Source organism: Pelophylax lessonae (genome assembly GCF_965119305.1).
Source record: "Pelophylax lessonae genome assembly, chromosome: 3".
Taxonomy (NCBI): Eukaryota; Metazoa; Chordata; class Amphibia; order Anura; family Ranidae; genus Pelophylax; species Pelophylax lessonae.
Window position 1 is genome coordinate 517479359 of NC_138770.1, and position 22540 is coordinate 517501898.

Here is a 22540-nt window from a genome sequence, read left to right on the forward strand (position 1 = left end):
ATCTTTGGATAGGAGAGAGAAATGTTGAAAAACCCCTGTGAGGGAAACCCACATGTTAATTTTGTTTTGTTGAACTTCTTTAATGAGATTGGGCAAGAAAAGTCCTTAAAAAGAAGATTTAAAGAGTGGCTGTGTCCTTAAAGCTGTGCCTTTTTGATGCTAGTTCTCACACTCTATATCATTTTTAATCAGTTCTTCTTTGTTCTCATGGCAAGGGGCATTTTACATTTGGACCTAAAAAGTTGTATGAAGGAGTGAAAGTAATCGTTTGCTTTTATTCATTTCAGTTGTCTGGGGTTCTTACTTTGACCATGCCATCGATTGGAATAAACATCTGGATAAAGACACAATTTTGTTGATGACTTTTGAAGATATGAAAGAGGTAGCTGAACATAATTTTGTAATACTGCACCTTAAGCTTAGTCATTGTTCAGGCTTTAAAGCGTAACTTCACTTTTGTTGAGAAAAAACATTCCCCTCTGGGTGATGTATGTACATTACAAGGATTATAACAAGCTTTGTTGCAGAATCCTACCTTTTGTTATTATGAAGAAATCCCTGTTTGTTCCTCTGTGCCTCTGTGCTGGGTGGGTCTAATGGGAGTGGTTTCATAATTATCCACCAGCTGTGTAGCTGCAGAACTCTGATTAGGAAAGCTGCTGGGCCTGCACCCCTTTAGATGTGCTCCTATTGCGAGTATCTCACCAAAAATGCCATTTTTGTTCCAGAGGATGCCTGAAATCTGACTTGTATCTTAGGCAGACTTCTGGGAAAATTGGTGAGCCAATCACACAAGCAGGAAATTGTTTCTGGGGGGTGGTCAGTACACATTCTGTGTACAGAACAACCCCAGGTAGCCATATTGCATTACATTTTCAGAATATTACAGTGGCTGCAGATTGAAAAGGAAAGGTCACTCTTAATAACATTCAATTACAATATGACTTGTGGTGCAATTGTATACGCTATATTATTTTTCATTTTTTTTGTTATTTTTTTCCCCACGAAGATAGAATTACCCTTTAAATGAAATGATCACCACTGCTTTAAAATGTAATTACAGCAAAAAAAAATAAAATAAATAAAAAAGATATATATATATATATATATATATATATATATACGCACAGTATCTCACAAAAGTGAGTACACCCCTAACATTTTTGTAAATGTTTTATTATATCTTTTCAGGTGACAACACTGAAGAAATTACACTTTGCTACAATGTGAAGTAATGTGTGTACAGCTTGTATAACAGTGTAAATTTGCTGTCCCCTCAAAATAACTCAACACACAGCCATGAATGTCTAAACCACTGGCAACAAAAGTGTGTACACCCCTAAGTGAAAATGTCCAAATTGGGCCCAATTAGCCATTTTCCCTCCACGGTGTCATGTGACTTGTTAGTGTTACAAAGTCTCAGATATGAATGGGGAGCAGGTGTGTTAAATATGGTGTTATCACTCTCACTCTCTCATACTGGTCACTGGAAGTTCAACATGGCACCTCATGGCAAAGAACTCCCTGAGGATCTGAAAACAAAAAAGAATTGTTGCTCTACATAAAGATGGCCTAGGCTATAAGAAGATTGGCAAGTCCCTAAAACTGAGCTGCAGCACGGTGGCCAAGAATATACAGAGGTTTAACAGGACAGGTTCCATTCAGAACAGACCTCTCCATGGTCGACCAAAGCAGTAGAGTGCACGTGCTCAGCGTCATATCCAGAGGTTGTCTTTGGGAAATAGACGTATGAGTGCTGCCAGCATTGCTGCAAAGGTTAAAGGGGTGGGAGGGTCAGCCTGTCAGTGCTCAAACCATATGCCACACACTGTGTCAAATTGCTCTGCATGGCTGTCGTCCCAGAAGGAAGCCTTTTCTAAAGATGATGCACAAGAAAGCCTGCAAACAGTTTGCTGAAGACAAGCAGACTTAAGGACATGGATTACTGGAACCATGTCCCGTGGTCTGATGAGACCAAGATAAACTTATTTGGTTCAGATGGTATCAAGCGTGTGTGGTGGCAACCAGGTGAGGAGTACAAAGACAAGTGTGTCTTGTTTACAGTCAAGCATCGAAGAGGGAGTATCATGGTCTGGGCTGCATGAGTGCTGCTGGCACTGGGGAGCTACAGTTCATTGAGGGAACCATGAATGCCAACATGTACTGTGACATACTGAAACAGAGCATGATCCCCTCCCTTCAGAGACTGGGCCGCAGGGCAGTATTCCAACATGATAATGACCCCAAACACACCTCCAAGACGACCATTTCCTTGCTAAAGAAGCTGAGGGTAAAGGTGATGGACTGGCCAAGCATGTCTCCAGACCTAAACCCTATTAAGCATCTGTAGGGCATCTTCAAACGGAAGGTGGAGGAGCTCAAGGTCTCTAACATCCACCAGCTCCGTGATGTCATCATGGAGGAGTGGAAACGGACATCAGTGGCAACCTGTGAAGCTCTGGTGAACTCCATGCCTTAGAGGGTTAAGGCAGTGCTGGAAAATAATGATGGCCACACAAAATATTGACACTTTCGGCCCAGTTTGGACATTTCCACTTAGGTGTGTACTCACTTTTGTTGTCAGCGGTTTAGACATTAATGGCTGTCTGTTGAGTTATTTTGAGGGGACAGCAAATTTAGACTGTTATACAAGCTGTACACTCACTACTTTACATTGTAGCAAAGTGTCATTTTTCTTCAGTGTTGTCACATGAAAAGATATGATAAAATATTTACAAAAATGTGAAAGGTGTACTCACTTTTGTGAGATACTGTATATATATTTAGAGGATTACCAATATGATGAATATTAAATGAAAGATTATACAGTTTTATGCAACTAGAGGTTTGTTTGTAACCACAACAGTTTTAGAATAAGTTACAGTGGCTGTGACGGTAAAAGGTTTTTTACCCTAAAGCATTCTCTGCATTAAGGTAAAAAACCTTTTCATGTCAGCTTCCACTAGCCCCTCCTTAAATACTTACCTGAGCTTGATCTCGAACCAGTGTTGTGCCCATCTACAGCAACACTGCTCTTCTCTCCCCTCTTCTCACAGGATGATTGGCAGAAGTTGGAGCCAAAAACATCCTGTGAGCAGAGAGCAGGGGACGGTGATGCCTATTGACACATACAGTGCAGCTCAGGATTGAGCTTGCACAAGTGCACCCATAGCAAGCAGCTTGCTATGGGGGCACTTAGAGAAGAGGAGCCAGGAGTGCCAGCAGGGCATCCCAGAAGAGGAGGATCGGGTCTGCACTGTGTAGAATCGTTGAACAGAGCTGGTAAGTATAACATGTTTGTTATTTTAGAAAAAAAATAAACCACTCACTTGAATTATCAAAGAGTATTATGGGATGTATCTAAATAGTAATTTTTAGGCTATTATAACCTACAGTATCTCACAAATGTTAGTACACCCCTCACATTTTATAAATATTTTATTATAACTTTTTATGTGACAACACTAAAGAAATTGCACTTTGCAACAATATAAAGAAGTGAGTGTACAGATTGTATAACAGTGTAAATGTTCTGTCCCCTCAAAATTTCTCAACACACAGCCATTAATGTCTAAACCACTGTCAACAAAAGTGAGTACACCCCTAAGTGAAAATGTCCAAATTGGACCCAACGTGTCAATATTTTGTGTGGCCACCATTATTTTCCAGCACTGCCTTAACCCTCTTGGGCGTGGAGTTCCCCAGAGCTTCATAGGTTGCCACTGGAGTCCTCTTCCACTCCTCCACGATGACATCATGGAGCTGGTGGATGTTAGAGACCTTGCGCTCCTCCACCTTCCATTTGAGGATGCCCCACAGATGCTCATTAGGGTTTAGGTGTAGAGACATGCTTGGCCAGGCCATCATGTTTACCCTCAGCTTCTTTAGCAAGGCTCTGGTCGTCTTGGAGGTGTGTTTGGGGTCATTATCATGTTGGAATACTGCCCTGCGGCCCAGTCTCTGAAGAGAGGGGATCCTGCTCGGATTCAGTATGTCACAGTTCATGTTAGCATTCATGGTTCCCTCAATGAACTGTAGCTCCCCAGTGCTGACAGCACTCTTGCAGCTCCAGACCATGACACTCCCACCACCATACTTGAAGTTAGGCAAGACACACTTGTCTTTGTACTCCTCACCTGGTTGCTGTGACACACGCTTGACACCATTTGAACCAAATAAGTATATCTTGGTCTCATCAGGACATGATTCCAGTATGCCATCTCCTTAGTCTGCTTGTCTTCAGAAAACTGTTTGTGTGCTTTCTTGTGCATCATCTTTAGAAAAGGCTTCCTTCTGGGATGACAGCCATGCAGACGAATTTAATGCAGTGTGAGGTGTATGGTCTAAGCACTGACAGGCTGACCCCGCACCCCTTTAACCTCTGCAGCAATGCTGGCAGCACTCCCATGTCTATTTCCCAAAGACAACCTCTGGATATGAGGCTGAGCACGTGCACTCTACTTCTTTGGTCGACCGTGGTGAGGCCTGTTCTGAGTGGAACCTGTCCTATTAAACCACTGTATGGTCTTGGCCACCATGCTGAAGCTCAGTTTCAGGGTCTTGGCAATCTTCTTATAGCCTAGGCCATCTTTATGTAGAGCAACAATTCTTTTTTTCAGATCCTCAGAGAGTTCTTTGCCATGAGGTGCCATGTTGAACTTCCAGTGACCAGTATGGAAGCAATAACACCAAATTTACCACACCTGTTCCCCATTCACACCTGAGACCTTGTAACACTAACGAGTCACAGGACACCAAGAAGGGGAAATTGCTAATTGGGCCCAGTTTGGACATTTTCACTTAGGGTTGTAGTCACTTTTGTTGCCAGTGGTTTAGACATTAAAGGCTGTGTGTTGAGTTATTTTGAGGGGACAGCAAATTTACACTGTTATACAAGCTGTACACTCACTACTTTACATTGTAGAAAAGTGTCATTTCTTCAGTGTTGTCACATGAAAAGATATAATAAAATATTTACAAAAATGTAAGGGGTGTACTCACTTTTGTGATGTACTGTATACCCACTGGCAGTTTATCAGGTACATGATAGACATTTCTCGTGTCTAACAGGGAAGTAAAAGCCATCAATTCATTTCATCCATAAAGAATTTCAAGAAATACAGTGCATCCAGAAAATATTGACAGCGCTTCATTTTTTCCACATTTTGTTATGTTACAGCCTTATTCCAAAATGTATTACATTTATTATTATTATATTATTAATATTATATTATATTTCTCAAAATTCTACAAATAATACCCCATAATAACAACGTGAAATAAGTTTGTTTGAAATCTTTGCAAATTTATAAAAAATCACATGTACATAAGTATTCACAGCCTTTGCTTAATACTTTGTTGAAGCACCTTTGGCACCAATTACAGCCTCAAGTCTTTTTGAGTATGATGCCACAAGCTTGGCACACCTATTTCTGAGCAGTTTCTCCCATTCTTCTTTGCAGGACCTCTCAAGCTCCCCAAGCTTGGATGGTCCGTGCACAGCCATTTTCAGATCTCTCCAGAGATGCTAAATCGGGTTCATGTCTGGGCTGTCGCTGGGCCATTTAAGAACATTCCCAGAGTTGTCCCGTAGCCACTTCTTTGTTATCTTGGCTGTGTGCTTAGGGTCGTTGTCCTGTTGGAAGATGAACCTTCACTCCAGTCTGAGGTCCAGAGCGCTCTGGAGCAGGTTTTCATCAAGGATGTCTCTGTACATTGCTGCATTCTTCTTTCCCTCCATCCTAACTAGTCTCCCAGTTTCTGCCACTGAAAAACATCCCCACAGCATGATTCTGCCACCACCATGCTTCACTGTAGGGATGGTATTGGCCAGGTGATGAGCGTTGCCTGATTTCCTCCGGACATGACGCTTGCCATCAAGGCCAAAGAGTTCCATGTTTGTTCACCAGACCATAGAATTTTGTTTCTCATGGTCCGAAAGTCCTTCAGGTGCCTTTTGGCAAACTCCAGGTGGGCTGTCATGTGCCTTTTACTGAGGAGTGGCTTCCGTCTGGCCACTCTACCATACAGGCCTGATTTGTGGCGTGCTGCAGAGATGGTTGTTCTTCTGGAAGGTTCAATCTCAACAGAGAAACGCTGGAGCTCTGTCAGAATGGCCATTGGGTTCTTGGTCACTTCCCTGACTAAGGCCCTTCACCCCTAATCGCTCAGTTCGGCCGGGTGGCCCACTCTATGAAGAGTCCTGGCAGTTACAAACTTCTTCCAATTACAGATGATGGAGGGCACTGTGCTCATTGGGACCTTCAATGCTGCAGAAAATTTTCTATACCTTTCCCAGATCTGTGCCTCAATACAATCCTGTCTCGGAGGTCTACAGACAATTCCTTGAACCTCATGGCTTGCTTTGTGCTCTGACATGCACTGTTAACTGTGGGACCTTATATATAGACAGGTGTGTGCCTTTCCAAATCATGTCCAATCAACTGAATTTACCACAGGTGGACTCCGATCAAGTTGTAGAAACATCTCAAGGATGATCAGTAGAAACAGGATACACCTGAGCACAATTTTGAGTGCCATGGAAAAGGCTGTGAATACTTATGTACATGTGATTTTCTTTTTTTTCGTTTTCTTTTTTTTTTTTAATAAATTTGCAAAGATTTTAAACAAACTTCTTTCACGTTGAAAATAAGGAATTTAATCTATTTTGGAATAAAGCCGTAACATAACAAAATGTGGAAAAAGTGAAGCGCGTTGGATACTTTCTGATGCACTGTACTTCATGTTCTGTAAATACATAAAGCAATATTTATTGTGTTTATTCCAAGGAAGCAATTATCTTTGCTTTGAGAGAAAACTTACATTTTTTTTAAAACTGTGCAATAGATGGATTTCTAATCTTTTGGAGTCCCATAGTTCCTGTGCTTCATGCAGCATCTGGACTTTATTGCAAGGTAACCAAATGGGTCTTTGAGCTCCCAAGCAACAATAAGGCTGGTTTACAATAGGAGATGTTAATTTTTTTCGCTTCAATTAGCCAATAATGTGAAAGATTAAATACATAAAGATGAATATGTTTTTCACGTGAATATGTTTGAGTAAATACTGGTGTGATAGCATAAGTGCTGCTTTTTGCATAATTGTAGGGTAGAGAAGATGGACGTGGTGCAGAAAGAGAACGTTTTGGGCAAGAGTGGAGAGGCATTAGAACACCTGTCAGATTTTCTTTTTTTATTGCTGTCTGTGCAGCTGTTTGGGAGATTCGCCCTTTCTATTTGTCTTGTTTATCATTAGCATTAAAAGTGAAAATAAAAAAAATCCAAAATTTTGGGCTGTCACCAGAACAGGAGTAGTGAGGATATCTTCCAGAGAGGACAATAGTTCTCATGACAACCAGCGATTTCCTGACTTTAGAGGGATTTTCTCACTTCCTGTTTTGCCTATGGGACAAGAAGTTTAGAAAAATCTGCCTAATGGGACACAGATTGCAAAAATAATCTTTACAGGGGTATATACTGTATATTCAATGAAAAAAAAAGTTTCCCTTAGTTCTACTTTAAAATAGAACTATATTTGTAACTCATATTTCTAAAATTATAATAATGACAATAACAGATATCTTCACTTTCTACATGCTCCCTTCTATTCATATAGGATCTAGAGGGATCAATTAAGAAGATTTCAGAATTTTTTTCTTTACCTCTCACTGAAGAGCAAGTTAAAATCATTGCTGATAAAGGAACATTTAAGTCTATGAAGGAAAACTCCAAAAACACACATGGTGAAATGGGAAAAATTGTATTCAGAAAAGGTAAGAAAATTGTATACTGTGTCATATTTTAAAATGAAAATGGTTATAAGTAAGAGTTGTGAATCTCCCCAGTGGGGACACAGAGATAACAACAAAAGAACCTTGATAGAGCGTCTAACCCTAGACTTTAAAAACTGTAACTCTGCACTACTTGTGCTTTCTGCCTGGCAAAAGTTAGCTTATCGCCATTGAATTTAAAAGCATCTGCATCACCTGACAAAATTATTTCATATATTGCACTATACACTATTATATTGCATTTTCTACAAATTGACAATGTAATACCTGTCCGAGCCCTACTCCATACACCAACCGATACTTCACCCACAACTGGCTGCAGCTCTGCTTCCTGGTAAGTCGGGGCACTACAGGGCCCAGCATTACTCCTTACCAGGGCCTGCTATAATACAACTAGGGGCACTACAGAGCCCATCATTCCTCCTTACCAGGGCCTGTTATACTACAACTAGGGGGACTACAGCTGTAGTCCCCCTAGTTGTAGTATAACAGGCCCTGGTAAGGAGGAATGCTGGGCTCTGTAGTGCCCCTAGTTGTAGTACAGTAGGCCCTGGTAATGAGAAATGCTGGGCTCTGTAGTCCCCCTAGTTGTAGTACAGTAGGCCCTGGTAAGGAGGAATGCTGGGCTCTGTAGTCCCCCTAGTTGTAGTACAGTAGGCCCTGGTGAGGAGACCTGCTCTACTATAGGGGGATCTATGGGGGGACCTGCTCTACTAAAGGGGGATCTCTGGGGACGCTGGCCTGCTCTAAAGGGGTATCTATGGCGACCCTGCACTAAAGGGGATCTATTCCATAGATCCCCCTTCAGAGCAGGGTCCCCATAGATCCCCCTTTAGAGCTCAGTTTCCCTGGATCCCCTTTAGGGCAGGCCCAGGCTCCCCATAGATCTCCTTTAGAGCAGGGTCCCCATAGATCCCCCTTTAGAGAAGGTTCCCCACAGATCCCCCTTTAGAGAAGGGTCCCCATAGATCCCCCTTTAGAGCAGGGTCCCCATAGTAATCGTGATGCATCGCGGAATCGAATTGCGACCATAATAATTGTAATCACATCGAATCGTGAGGTAAGTGAAGATGCGCAGCCCTATTACACAGGCCCTTAACACTACACAGCTATTGGTAGCTGCACAGTCATATTGTATAGTGCATGGTCTGTTCGGTACATACATGATTACCCTGAAAACTGGAGTAAAAAAATGAATAAGGAGTATAAAAATGAATTCACATTGTATATGTATATATAAATATCATTATGAAAACTCATTAGTAATGCTTATACTCATCATCAGCTATAACCATAACTGAAAATATGTATAAAAAAAAGACAGAGAGAGAGCTATTAGAAAGGTACATATATAAAAAAATGAAATATTTTATATAAAAACAAATATTTTACGATTTTTTTTTTATGTTAATGTAAATGCTAGCACCAAAGGGTGACTCTCATAACCATACTATTGAATTGGCTTTGAGATCCTATATATGTTAAATAATAGTATTAATTTAAATTTCTGAACACACAGAAAAAGACTCTTATACAGCGCTACCCTTGTACCAGTACCTTAGGTATTAGATCTTATAAAACACGGGATGCATTCCCAACATGTGTATTAGAAAAGAAAGGAGTATTCCCAGAGGTTAGGAATGACAAAATTTTAAAATAGTCACTGGCTGACACTAACAGCACGTGCAAGGCTACCTTCTCACAATGGACTGGAAATCCACAAGCTGCAAGAGAAGAGGGGAAGGAAAGAGACGCCCACCATTTACAGAGTGATTGACAGGCGAAGGGCTGTGGAAGATGTGTATCAGGGATGGTCCAGGGGAAGCTGCAGGCAATGTTTGGGGGGAGAAAACCATCAGTTAGTCCAGGGAGAGCCATCAGCGTGAGGGACCAGTCCAGAGAGAGCCATTGCCGGAAAGACTGGAGACCGTTGGTGTACTGTATCCAAAGCTGTGAAGGACGTCTAGGGAAAAATCCTCCAGCTAGTGTGAATGACCTGTCAGCCTGACTATCGTGGTAGCCAATAGGGACGCGTTTCAGAGGCAAGCCACTACTCCTTCATCAGCCTCAATTTCAATTTCTTCTTATATTCCTGATGGAGATAATGTGTCTGACGTATAGATCCAGAAGGTTTGTCTCTCACACAACCTACAGAACCTATCAGCATACAGGAGATTTTTGGCAATGGCTTCTAAGGTCCATACATGGAGGCCCTCTATAGATTTTCCATTTTTTACAGCAAAGTGTCTAGGAGCACTCTCTTGTTCTAGAAATATTCTGTGTTCACTAAACTTTGCTCTGAATGTGTGGATAGTGTGGCCCACAAAGTAAGGGCATCTCAGGCAACATACAATAAAGTTTGTAGAACAGTTATAGAAATATAGAGGGATATTGTTTGTCTTGATCCCCTGTGTAAATTATTTTTGCTAAAGTAGAACAAAAAAATATTCCTACGTTTAATTTTTTTTCACTGGAATATCCATACTAATTGAATAAAGAAAATAGGCCTAGTCCTAGGCTTAAAATTATTTCTCAATTTCCTGGGGGCTAGCTTGAAAATTGGGAAATCCTTAAGACCCAAAATGAGGTCCTCTCTTACCCGATAAACCCAGGTTTGGTTATCGAAAAGCAACCAATATGAAGTTCTATATTTTCCTTTCCTGATGTGAACATTTTGGCAGCGCCACATCTTTTGTCATTTCTTTTAAAAATATTGTCTCTAAAAGTGAATCTCTTCCAGGTAAGCAGTGTACGTTGCAAAGGTTTTAGTGGACTTCATTGCAAAGTTTTACCTGCTGCTCTTCTGCTGAAAATGACTTATTTCTTTGTGTTCTTTAGGTGTTCTTAGTTCTGTGAGTGCTAAGTGGAAGGGTACCTAGTACTGAACTGTCATGATCCGGCTAGGGTTAAAAGGGTGGAGTGGTATGAAATATCAAAACCAAACACATAAAACATCATAAATAATACTCTATGACACAAATATTTTTGTTGGAGTGTTAGAGTGTCATGGCAGCTGCAGCCATGATCCTCGTATTGGTTTTTATAGCCGGTGGTGGGCTTTCCAGTAAAAGTTATCGGAGCGGCTCTACAGCTGCTAAATCACTTTTACAGGGCACAGAAGAGGGCCCCTCCTCCCACCGCCACTGTTCTGAGCTCTCCTGTGCCATGAGGGAGCCTGGGACCAAGTGTTAGGCTGGCTATGTCATGGCTCCTCTTTTACTCTAAACTGGTAACCTGTAAAGGCTTTTTAAAGAGTTACCTGTGGAGATTTAGGTACCATAGTTTGTTGCCATTTCACTGGCATTCAAACTTTTAAATCTTAACAAATCTATTTACTTAGCACAAGATCATCTTTTGTATTTTACCAAAAAACGGGTATCATTGTGTTTGTGTGCACTAAAATGCATTTCGGTGTATTTTTTCCTAAAAACTTGTGTTTGATAAAAAATTGAATGCAGCATAAAAAAATAACAACAACCAACACTTTATTTTCCAGGGCCTCTGCTTTGAAAAAATATATAATATTTGAGGTCCTAAGTAATTTTCTAGAAAAAGAAAGAATGCTTGTCTTTAACATGTATGTGAGACATGTCAGAAATAGCCTGGGCAGCAAGTGGTTAAAGTTTACACAAACAAAATGCATTTTATGTGACTGTATTACAGTTTCAACCCATCACAGTTTCATAGTTTTGAAGTAGGTAAGGTAGAATAAAGACAATAGTTCATCCAGTTCAACCTGCGAAGGTGCATGTGTGTTAGTGTCGATAATAATTTTCCATATTGTATGTTGTGTTGTGTTCACTAAGATGCACGTCCAAGAGTCTTTTAAAAATATCAATACTCCCAGCTGACGCCACAGATTGTGGAAGAGTTCCACATCCTTATCGCACTAACAGTGAAAAACCCCCTAATCGCATTGTGTGGCCGCGTGTTCTTACACTCCCTCAGATTGAAAAGTTTCCTTCCTTCGCTGGGATCACCATTGAGGTATTTGTATACTACTATCATATCTCCTCTCAATCGTCTCTTCTCCAGGGAGAATATATTTAGTGCTTTAGTCCTCATAATTGAGGTCCTCCAGTCCCCTTATTAATTTAGTTGCCCTTCTCTGGACTCCCTCCAGCTCAATAACCTGTTGCATTGCTGCAGACTTCATGCATAGATGTGTATGTGAATTATCTATATTAACCTGTATGTAAGCCATAACAACTTTTTATTTGCTCCCTTTTGGTCAATGAAATATGTAATTGAAAGAAATGTTGTTATTAAAGTGGTTCTCCAGCCTCCCCCCCCCCCCCCACACACACACACACTCCCATTTGTTCTAAACTCCTGCATACCTTGTGGTGGGCACTGCATGTTTCAGATACTCACCCGCCCAGCTTATCAGCGGTGTCTTGCAGAATCCTGATAGAAGTCTGCCCCCACTCTGTCCCATGCCGCCATCTTTTGTGTGACATCATTCAAAGGTCCACCAGCTCTTCCGGATTTAGCTGACTGGCCTCGGGATGATGCACCACTAAGCCTTCCCCCCTTCACCTTTCTCTATGAAGCACTATGCCTCCTGGGATATGTGATGTGCTTATCCCAAGAGCCATAACGGGCATAATGCCCATTATGATAGGCATTAGGAGGTGGAACAGAACTCTTTTAAGAAAATAAATGTGTTTTATGTGGGGAAGAGGGGAGAAGTTCTGCTTTAATGACCAATTAATGCATCTTTTCTGTTGATTTTGCCAAACATACAGTGCTCTGCCATGTACTTTGCAATGGTAAGTCTGATCTTCTTACCTAGATTACCTCTGTAAACTAATGAACACTTCCACATTATTTTATCAAGGAGGTGAGGGGCAGGTGTTCTGTGGTCCTAAAACTGTTTCTGTTCTAGGGTGACAATGCTGCTCCTCCAAAGATGCAGCACAGTAAGTGAGGGTTATCACCCTAGAGCAGGGTGAAAAAAGATAGAAAAAAAAACTAAAGGCAGCCACCACATCCAAGGACTGTTAAACTGAAGTATATACATTTTTGCTTTTGGGTTCAGTAAGATTTGTTTGTAGATGTATAAATCACGTTTTACAATGCATATCTTTTTTGTTCCTTTCCCCTAAAATTAACAGGTATACAATATAGAACCTAGAACTTGATTCTAAACATTTCACTCATTTAATGTAGCATTTTCTTTCTTTTTTTTTTTCTTTTTTTCAGGGGATGTTGGAGATTGGAAAAACTACTTTTCAGAAGCTCAAAGTCAAGAAATGGATGCAAAATTTGAAGAGTGCTTAGCAGGAACAAAGCTTGGAGAACTCTTGAAGTACAATATTTATTGTAAATGGTGACAAGCAGAACAATGTGGTCTTTTTTGTTTTATATATGTATAATCCATATGTACACAGAATCAATGTTGATACCATTTTTTAAACTTAACAGTCAAATATTTTCTCCTAGCAATAAACATGGCTAAAGCCACAATAAATGAATAAATGATTCAGTATTGATGCCCAAGTTGTTTTAAATATAATTTATTGAAAGAATTCAAAATACAGAAGATAAAGAATGTGACCCCCAGGGGGAGTCACAGAGGTCTCTCATTTTACAAACTATTAACAAAAGGATATGTGGAGTGGTAATAAACATAAAATTGTCAATACACATACAGCAGATTGTACATCTAACAGAATCTATCCTAGGGGTAGAGGGAATGGATGAGAGGGACCAGGGAGAGGTGGGGAGATGGAGGAGTACTGCACACACAAATATGTTGAAGAGGGGAAACCTGACCTAAAACATGTAACTGAGGCACCAACTCTATAGGCAAAATGGGGGTGCCAATTAAGGGGAGTCTTTAACGTTGTAGAGTTTTTGTAGTTCTTGGAAGTAGTTAAAGGAGCCAGAAATTGACCTGCATTCCTCCAGAGACAAAGTTGTAGACATAAAAGCTTGCCATCTCCTAAGGAAATGAGTAGAAGCTGCCCTGGTAAATTTTCTCTCAGGTATAGCAATAGTGTTGGTTCCTGTTTAACTAGCGAGATTTTTGGAGAAGATGTGGTAGTCCAATATTTTAGTATAGTTCTCCAAGCTACTAGAAGATAGATTTGAATTCAAGGAGTATGCTAAGGACTCTCGTTTGGTCGTGAGCGAGGAGGGACGTTCCCATAGACAAAGATCAGCAGAATGAGGTCCTTTGGAAGTTGAATGGGGGTAACTCCAAATATGAAGGATAAGAAGAAAACAGAAATGTGTGTGCAAGACCAGAGGTGACGTGCCAGAGAGGGTCTTAGCTGCGAGCAAGGAGGGCATACGGTGGATCTCGGATTCGATTCCTCGGGTAAAAAAGCACATCGAATCAGTTTTAAATTGTGTCCCACTTGAGGATTCGTTCAGCATCAAGTGGATTATGCTCTTATAGCCCTAGAGTATCTTGTCAGACATCTCTTTGGTGGGGAAGTCTTTATTCCAGTTCACAGCTGAAGTAGATTTAAAAGGGGGAGTCCATTTGCAGAGTAGTTTATATATGTTTGAGATAGAATAGAGCCTTGGTTTAGCAAGTGGTATAATGTAGATAGACGAAAATCTCTTCTGGCTCTCTCGACATTGTGAAGTATTGTAACCAATACAATAGTGGAAGGAGTGTGATGTAGGTAAAGAGAATTTATTAGCAATCTTCGCAAAAACGTGGGGTGTTCTAGATTCCAGATTGAATAGGGAAGAAAGCAGAGTTAGGCTGTGGCATTTCCATGTTGTAAAGCAGAGATCCTCAAACTATGGCCCTCCAGCTGTTGTGGAACTACACATAAGGCATTGTAAAACTCTGACATTCACAGACATGATAAGACATGATGGGAATAGTAGTTCCTGAACTGTAGGGCCAATGTTTGAAGACCCTTGTTGTAAAGGCTTTGCGCTCCAGCCCTAAAAAAAAGATTGGGTTTACTTGGATGGGTAGATGCCTTGAAATTAAGGGGGCTAGATCCAGTTTTTTCCGAGTTTCCCTCCAGGCAATAGCAATAGGAGGTTATGTTGAATAACTGCTTGGAGAGACTTCCATTTGCAGTGTACTAGGGCAGGCAGAGAGTAGGGATGAACCATCTTTGATTCAAGGGACCAAATGGAATACCTAGAAGCCCCCAAACCCAGGCTAAGCCTATTATGAGCAGACAAGCTAGAATATATAACCTCATATTGGAGGTTTGCACCCCCTTCGCTCCTGGTGAGATATAGTTTGGTATAGCTATGCGTAGTCGTTTTTTTGCGCCAGATAAATTTTGAGATGACCTTAAACAAAGTGTGATTATCTTTGTGCCTTAACAAGATTGGGATGGGTTGAAGGGGGTATGAAAGTCACACAAAACTGATCATCTTGAAGAGGTGACATCTCCCCAGAAGTGATAAGGGCAGATCCATCCAGTTTTCCAGTTCTTTAATAATTTTCTGAATTAATGGCGGATAGTTTAAAGCATATGGAGTGGAGGAGATTCTGCCTATCTTGATGCCTAAATAAGTCATAATAGATTTGGCAACAGTAAATAGGGAGAAGGGGATCCATGAGGGATTAGGGTGAAAGCCCAGTGGAAAAATGTAGCTTTTGCTATAATTAATGTGAAGACCAGGGTAGTTTCTGAACTCGTCGAAAATGTTCCTAATAGTGAGCAGGTGAGAAGAAGGGTTAGCGATGAATATATGAACGTCATCTGCGAATAAAGCAGTGGGAAGGTCACAGTCACCGAAGCGTATGCCATGTAGTGGGGCATGGTCAGAAAGGTATCTAGAGCTAAATTGAACAACAGTGGGGAAAGTGGGCATCCCTACCTAGTTAATTTGAAAAGACAGAAATTGTCTGTTAGAAGGCCTACCACCACCAGTCTGGCCGTCTCAGAAGCATACATTGTTTCTATGAGATGCTGGAAGTGTTCTGGGATCCCTAATTTTGAAAGAACCAATGAGAGACACTCGTAAATGACGTTGTCAAAAGCTTAATCTGCATCCAGAGTGATGATGTCAAGGTCCTTATCTGGATTGGCTTTGGCATGTTCTAGGACCATCATGACTTTATGAATGTTTAGTGATGCAGTCCTAGCCTTTACGAAGCCAGAATGTGCAGGGTTGAGTAAGGAAGGGAGGGTGTTGTAACGCTCCGGCGTTTGTTTAGTGAACTGGATTTGCAGCTGCAGAATTTCCACTCAGTAGTCGTGTAGAGATGTGTTGAATCACCATATCCAACTCTCCAGACTCATCATTGTGGCCCAGCCTGCCTTAGCATGCAAATATACAGGCACTCAGATAAGATGTTCCTGGAGTGATAGGTTGTATACGATAGTATAGAGGTGATGTGCTGAAAGGACAGGCGTGAGTAGTGATAGCAATGATAGGCACTCAATAGTAATGTTCAGGAGTGTTAGCAGATTGTGATAGATAGTATGCAGATAGGTTAGCAATCATGTACGAATAACAGGTGGTAGGGGACAGCAGATGAAGTGTACAGGAATTGCTAACTCAGTGCAAGGATATAGATGGTAGTAGACTCAAGAGCTAGCAATCTATGTAACAGTGCAGATGATAGAAATAGTAGTGCATAGATAGCAACAGTCTTTAGTATGCAAGAGTAGATAGTGTAAGTTGATAGGAAGGAATCCCCTGTGGGGTACTTATCACTAGTTGGTTTAGAGAGATGAGGGGTCCGGTAATGAGATAAGGATCAGGTAGCGAGATACAGGATCAGTAGCGAGATACAGGATCAAGTAGCGAGACTCCGGTCTATCCAGATACTGGGGAAATAGCTGGAGGCTTCGGCAGCGTCAGACAAGGCTGTATAACAAGCGGTTTGCACGAACACCTTGTGAGTGAAAGCCGGCGATTGAAATAGCCGCTCAGAGCGGCGCCTAGTGATGACGTCATGAGAATTAAAGGGACAGGTAGCTATATGCATTCCACCTACCTAAATGGTGGAACGCAATGCGGAAGAAATGGGCTGGAAGGGTACCAAAGGTACCAGAATCTTACAGTACCCCCCCCTTAAGGCCGGCTCCGGAAGGCCTATAGCACTGGTCTCTCCGGGTATTTGGAGTGGAACCTTCGTATAAGCCTGGGAGCGTGAACGTCAGAAGTATCCAACCAGGTGTCGTCTTGGGGTCCATAGTTTTTCCATCTTATGAGATATTGGAGTTTCCCTCTGTGGATACGAGAATCCAAAATCTCCTTAATCTCAAATTCTTCTCCGCCCTCAACTTGTACTGGAGGTGGAGGCGAGATGGTAGGTCTTATTCCTTGGTTGGGAACATGTGGTTTCAGTAGCGACACGTGAAAGATGGGGTGTATTTTAAGATCTGCCGGTAAGGTGAGTTGAACTGCAGCTCTCCCAATGAGCTTCTCAATTGGGAAAGGTCCTAGAAACAAAGGCCCAAGCTTTTTACTGGGGATCTTTAACCTTAAGTTTTTCGTAGATAGCCAAACGAGATCCCCAATAGCATATTGAGGAGAAGGTCTTCTACGGAGGTCGTAGTACCTTTTTTGTTGGCTATGAGCATGTGAGATGGTGGTGTTAAGTAAACCCAGAGAGTCTTTTATTTGGGTAAGATAGTCAGAGGCTACTGGGTTACTTGATGGCAGTATGCGTGGTGGAAGAAGTGTGGGAAGAAACCCATAGTTTAGGTAGAATGGACTTTGCTTAGTAGTACTGTGGGTTGTGTTATTGTAAGCAAATTCTGCCAGAGGGAGGAGGTCCACCCAATCATCCTGTAGGTATGAGGTGTAGCAACGCAAATATTGTTCAATGCACTGGTTGACTCTTTCAGTTTGTCCATTGGTCTGAGGGTGGTAGGGAGAAGTAAGTTTTCGCTCAATTCGTAGTATATGACATAGAGCTTGCCAAAACTTGGAGATGAACTGTGAACCTCGGTCAGATAAAAGAGTCTTTGGAATTCCATGTAGCTTGAACACATGTTTCACTAGTAATTCCGCTGTTTCCTTAGATGAAGGTAGTCTGCGAATAGAAATGAAATGTGCCATCTTTGTCAGATGGTCCACTGACACTAGAATGGTAGTAAATCCTTTGGAAGGTGGTAATTCTACTATAAAGTCTAAGGACACAACTTCCCATGGAACTTTGGGTATTGGTAGACTGCAAAGTAGACCAGATGGTTTTGTAGTGTCAATTTTGGACCTTGCACAGATGTCACATGAGGAAACAAATTTTTGTACAGACGTCTTCATATCAGGCCACCAAAATTGCCTGGTGAGCAAATTGAATGTCTTAGTCATACCCATATGTCCTGCCATAGGTACGTCATGTGATAATTCCAAGATCTTGGTACGCATACCAGGAGGTATGTAGAGTTTATCGTTAAAGTAGAGGAAGCCTTCTGCATCAGCACTTAGTTGTGGTGGTGGTGAATCCAGTCCTATACTGTGCAGAATCTCTTCCTTCAAGGAACGAACAACACCAATAATACGGTCATGGGGTATTATAGGAAGTGAAGGGATTTCGGCGCAGTTATCTTCGGTTAGCCGTGATAGCGCATCCGCTTTTTTGTTTTTGTCTGCAGGCGTGTAGGTCACTAGGAAGTTGAATCTTAGGAAGAATAATGACCAACGTACCTGCCGGTGGGAAAGAGTCTTGTTGGTCTGAAGGTATTGGAGATTCTTATGATCTGTATATATGAGTATTGGCAATCGAGTACCTTCAAGTAAATGTCGCCAATTTTCTAGTGCCAGTTTTATGGCAAGCAACTCTTTTTCACCCACTGGGTAATTCACCTCTGGGCTACTTAGTGATTTAGAGAAAAAAGCAACTGGGTGGAATGGTGAAGTATTCGTTGGTCGTTGGGAAAGAATTGCTCCTACAGCCATATTTGACGCATCTACCTCCAGGATGTATTGGAGGGATGGGTCTGGATGGCGTAGTATGGGAGCAGAAGTGAAGCTTGATTTTAACAAGCGGAAAGCTTTATTTGCTTCTTCAGACCATTTGAATGGTTTCTTTACACTTGTAAGTTGTGTGAGCGGTCTCACAATAGAAGAGAAGTTCTTGATGAACTTCCTATAGAAGTTTGAAAATCCAAGGAATCGTTGTAATGCCTTACGAGTTGTTGGTACAGGCCAATCCAGTATACATGATATCTTGCTCATATCCATCTTGATACCGTTCTTAGATATGATGTATCCTAGGAATAGTACTTCTTCCTTATGAAATAGGCATTTTTTTCAATTTTACGTATAAATTGTGTGCGAGTAATCTGGATAGTACATGTCTTACATGTTCGGACAAGGACTGAGAATAAATGAGTATATCATCCAGATATACCACAACACAAACATCAAGTAAGTCTCTGAAGATGTCATTTATGAATCGCTGAAATGCTGCGGGAGCATTACACAACCCAAAAGGCATCACTAGATATTCGAATAATCCGTATCTGGTTCTGAATGCCGTCTTCCACTCATCCCCATTATGGATTCAGATGAGGTTGTATGCCCCTTTTAGGTCCAATTTTGAAAAGTAGGTAGCTCCGCGCACTTGTTCAATGAGTTCGGGAATGAGAGGTAAAGGATAGCGATCCTTTATCGTAATGGTATTTAATTGCCTATAGTCAATAATAGGCCTGAGACTTAAATCCTTATTGCGGACAAAGAAAAGTCCTGCAGCTGTGGAAGAAGTAGAGGGTCTAATAAACCCTTTCGCTAAATTCTCATCCAAGTATTCCTTGAGATGAGAAAGTTCATCCTGAGAAAGAGGATAAACATGACCGAAAGGTAGTTTACTATTAGGGAGTAGATCAATAGAACAATCATAGTCCCTATGGGGAGGCAATACTTGAGCATTTTTCTCAAGGAAGACTTCTGATAGATCCTGATAACATGGTGGTGGTGAAATTTCATCTGACACCATGGACAGGATTTTTTTATATGATTGAAGGTTACACGTGGTCTCGCAGTAGTGAGAGGGGAAGGTTAAAGTCCGTGTTTTCCAATCAATGATTGGTTGATGTATGTGTAACCAGGGAAGTCCCAAAATAATGGGAAAATGTGGTGAAGGTAATACATCAAAAGTGGTGGTCTCAGCATGAGACTCGTTAGCAGTAGCAAGGAGTGCTTGTGTCTGATTGGTAATTGGACCAGAAGATAACGGAATACCGTTAATAAAACTAACAGAGACAGGTTTAGATTTTGAAATAATAGGTATTTTATTTAAAGCAACAAAACTAGTGTCAAGGTAGTTCCCACAAGATCCTGTGTCGATCATAGCCTTGGTGGTGATCCTATTGTGGTCCCACTGTAAGGTCAAATGAATAAAAAGATAGGGATTAGAAAAAGAAGTTGTTAATCCCCCCAGCAAGACATGTGAACACTCACCCTCTTTTTTGCGGACAAGGGGACAGACGCTTATCAAATGATCCGGGGAGGCGCAGTACATGGCAGAGATTTTCAGATCTTCTCCTGGCTCGTTCAGTAGACGATAATGGTGGGCGTATGGTTCCTACCTCCATAGGAGTAGGGTCAACGGGCGAAACCTGAGAAGGATTGGATAACGGTACTCCCATTTTCTCAGCCTTTCTTTCTCGCAGTCGCCTGTCAATATTGATGCTGAGTTGTATTAAGGCATCCAAAGTGCCAGGTAAATCCGCTCGGGCGAGCTCGTCTTTAACAGCTTCTGATAACCCGAGTCTGAACTGGGTTCGCAAAGATGCATCATTCCACCCTGAATCAAGGGTCCATCTTTTGAACTCTGCTACGAAGTCTTCAACAGGTCTCCTTCCTTGTTTTAAAGCCCTCAATTGGCTGTCAGCAGTACTCTGCCTTCATATAAGCTAGCGAGTTCTGCTAAGAATAAAGGATAGGAGTTAAGAAGAGGGTCATTTTTCTCAAAGAGAGAGTCTGCCCAAGCCCGTGGATCACCCGACAAATATGAGATAGTGGTGCAGACTTTAATTTGGTCTGTAGTGTAAGTACGAGGTTTTAAATTAAAAAGCAATTGACATGCGTTTTTAAATTCACTAAATTTTTTCCGATCACCTGTAAACACTAGAGGAGGGTTTATTTTGGGCTCACGAGGTTGAGCAGCAGTGAGCTGTGAAACACGGGCTATCTGCTGTCTCAAAGTCTGATTTTCATTTTTCACTTCGGCAAGGGAAAGGATTAATGCATCTACCTTTTGTGTTAGTTAGCTGGAGGCTTCGGCAGCGTCAGACAAGGCTGTATAACAAGCGGTTTGCACGAACACCTTGTGAGTGAAAGCCGGCGATTGAATTAGCCGCTCAGAGCGGTGCCTAGTGATGACGTCATGAGAATTAAAGGGACAGGTAGCTATATGCGTTCCACCTACCTAAATGGTGGAACGCAATGCGGAAGAAATGGGCTGGAAGGGTACCAAAGGTACCAGAATCTTACAGGTGTCAGCTAGTCTAGAACCTATAATTTTAGAGAGGATTTTGACATCCAGGTTTAGTAAAGAGATAAGCTGATAGGATGGGAGATCTAAGCCCTTTTAAGTTCCAAGAAGAAATTCTAATGGGGGAATATTAGGGAGGAATAGTAAAGATGAGGGTATACTTGCAAGGATGACTTCCAAGGAGGGGAAAAAGAGAGGACCTGGAATTATAGGGAATGTCAATTCCAACTTGGAGGTGGCCAGGGGGAAATAACTAAACATAAGTAAAGGGTAAATGAAACACACCAACACTGAATATAGGGACTTTTTTCCACATAAGGGCACTGTGGGGACTGACTCCCAAGAGCTGGCCCAGGAACAGAGGTAAGCGTAGTTGCCCTCTTGAAACAGCCCCTTCATCTAGCATATTCCTCAACCTTTGTCGGGGGTTGGCAGTTGATGAGCATGGCGAGTTGGGCCCATGGGAAAAGAAACAACCTCAAAGACCCTTCAAAGGCACTCCTTTTCATGTCAAAGCTCTTTTGGCTACCAGCCATCCACTGAACTGCATTGACTGGGCTCTTTCGAGCAAGTGGTGGATTTCCTGTACATAGGAACCTTACCACTTTGAGTTTCCTCCAAGGCTGGATGGGGTTTCCCTTGAATGGCTGCATACTCTTTTCATCTCTATGGATAAATAAAGTTGCTCTTCAGACAACTTGGCACAGGAATAGACAATGGCATTTTCATAAGAAATCAGATCAGTCTGGATAATTACAGTGTGTATCAATGTGTATGGCAAGTGGCATGTGTCACAGGCCGGTGGAACGCACGCTGCAGGAAGCAGGAACCACCGCACCGCAACTAGCTGTTTAACAGTATTTTTAATATAAGTGGATACTTTTTTATTTAATAAAGTTACTTGGCATACTTCATTATGGCGAGCTTTATGTCTGTATGTTATTGAGGAGGAATCTGGACAGCATATTACGATCTACAGCAGTGTGTATACCAGGCACAATCATAGCGTTTGGGATACAGCATTTGGATGTGAACCTGCCTTGGAGAGGATACGGCTATCTCACACAGACACACAGGCCATCTATACGTAGTGTTCTGGTGAGTAAACATCCAAAGGGGAGCACGAGCACAATTTTTTTGGAATGGAGTACTGAAGCACTTTATCTTCACCGTTTTTTAGAACTATATGTACTGGATCTGATATTTGAAGGACATTTAATAACAAGGACATACTGATACTTTAACATTTTGTACAGTTTGCACTGAGCACTTTGGACCACATATGATATTAGTTGATGATTTGTCGTATTTATTTATTTTTAGATATCGTATACAGCAGTGCTGACACCCACACTCAGCACTTTTAAGGC

At 41.6% G+C, this 22540-nt stretch overlaps 2 protein-coding genes across 3 annotated transcripts in view; both read left to right on the forward strand.

The window, feature by feature from the left end:
* Positions 1–22540, forward strand: part of LOC309549693 (sulfotransferase 6B1-like) — a 607359-nt gene that overhangs the window by 426167 nt on the left and 158652 nt on the right. The window lies entirely within an intron of this gene.
* Positions 1–22540, forward strand: part of LOC309549695 (sulfotransferase 6B1-like) — a 403842-nt gene that overhangs the window by 53108 nt on the left and 328194 nt on the right. The window contains exons 5-7 of one of the 2 annotated variants that reach the window (XM_082250145.1): positions 288–382; positions 7615–7771; positions 12995–13129. In XM_082250145.1, coding sequence (XP_082106271.1) covers positions 288–382; positions 7615–7771; positions 12995–13125 — 383 coding nt within the window. In that variant the 3' untranslated portion in view covers positions 13126–13129. Of the gene's footprint in view, positions 1–287; positions 383–7614; positions 7772–12994; positions 13260–22540 lie in introns of those variants that run through there. The other variant, XM_082250144.1, reaches the window with a different exon arrangement.